Source organism: Etheostoma cragini, chromosome 14 (assembly GCF_013103735.1).
Source record: "Etheostoma cragini isolate CJK2018 chromosome 14, CSU_Ecrag_1.0, whole genome shotgun sequence".
Lineage (NCBI taxonomy): Eukaryota > Metazoa > Chordata > Actinopteri > Perciformes > Percidae > Etheostoma > Etheostoma cragini.
The window spans coordinates 23,484,489-23,485,526 of record NC_048420.1 but is presented as its reverse complement, the minus strand read 5'-3'; the positions used below and the strand labels follow the sequence as shown (position 1 = coordinate 23,485,526).

General features: G+C 46.9%; 1 protein-coding gene across 1 annotated transcript in view; it reads right to left on the bottom strand.

Annotated features, from left to right (window-relative positions):
- The window catches only part of si:ch211-264f5.6 (carcinoembryonic antigen-related cell adhesion molecule 2), a 32,345-nt gene that overhangs the window by 961 nt on the left and 30,346 nt on the right, over positions 1-1,038 (bottom strand). Inside the window, exon 9 of the mRNA XM_034891553.1 lies at positions 236-274. Coding sequence (XP_034747444.1) covers positions 256-274 — 19 coding nt within the window. The 3' untranslated portion in view covers positions 236-255. The remainder of the gene's footprint in view (positions 1-235; positions 275-1,038) is intronic.

The window sequence follows — 1,038 nt, the reverse complement described above, 5'->3', positions numbered from 1 at the left end:
AGAGAGAGAGAGAGAGAGAGAGAGAGAGAGAGAGAGAGAGGAGGGAAAGGACGGCGGGTCGGATTCGAACCCGCGGCGATACAGTTACACATAGTTACATTCTTAATTAATTTAAATCAATTCAATGTTATATTCAGTGTCAATTCATAACAGGAGAAGTTACTTAGTTACTTTCTCATTCAGCAGTTAGTGGTTTTCATCTGCTTGTTAACGATGAGTAATGAGAGAGACTCACCAGCGGCGTGCGGGACTTCTTCAGTACGGGGACTCGACCCTGAGAACACAAACACAACAGGAGACAGGGATTAGCACCGAGGACGACCTCACCGCTGCACGCGTATCACGGACGAGCTGAGATATCAGCTGACTGGCACTGTTTATGGTTTCAGACACGGACACGGGGAATAAACTAGACTCCATGTAAAGAAACAGGACTAAGATCATAATCACAGATCACTCATAATACCACAACATGTTATAATTAAGGAGATCAACTCATGGCTCGATATAAGTTTTGGTTTCACACTGTGGGTAATAACAATAATAACTAATAACACTAGAGATGTGTACGTAGGGCTGGGCAAAATACTGATATGATAGCGATATCGCGATATGAGACTACAGCGAGACTAAGTGTCTAAGAGTTTTACAGGCTGCATTACAGTATGGTGATGCCATTTTCTGAGCTTAAAAGACTACCAACGTCCCAGTCCCCCAAATCAAGAAGATGAGAGAGGAATCTGGAGGGTTGAAGAGAGATAAAGAAGGGCCGATAGGCTCCCAGAGCAGAGTAGGTCCGAGCCACACTGTGTAGTCTACAGAGACCCAACGGTTCCCAAAAAGAAGCCTTGGATACAACCATCTGGGGGCTGGAGAACATGTGAGCCGAAGAAGACGAGTGCAGACATGACAGGGACATTCCTGCCATTCCCTGCAACTCGGCCTCGCCCTTGTTGAAGGGAAACAAACGGCTTCATCTCAGAGACACTTGGGCCAAGTGCTTTAGAACAGATCCTCCAGGCGGGGGGGGGGGGGGGG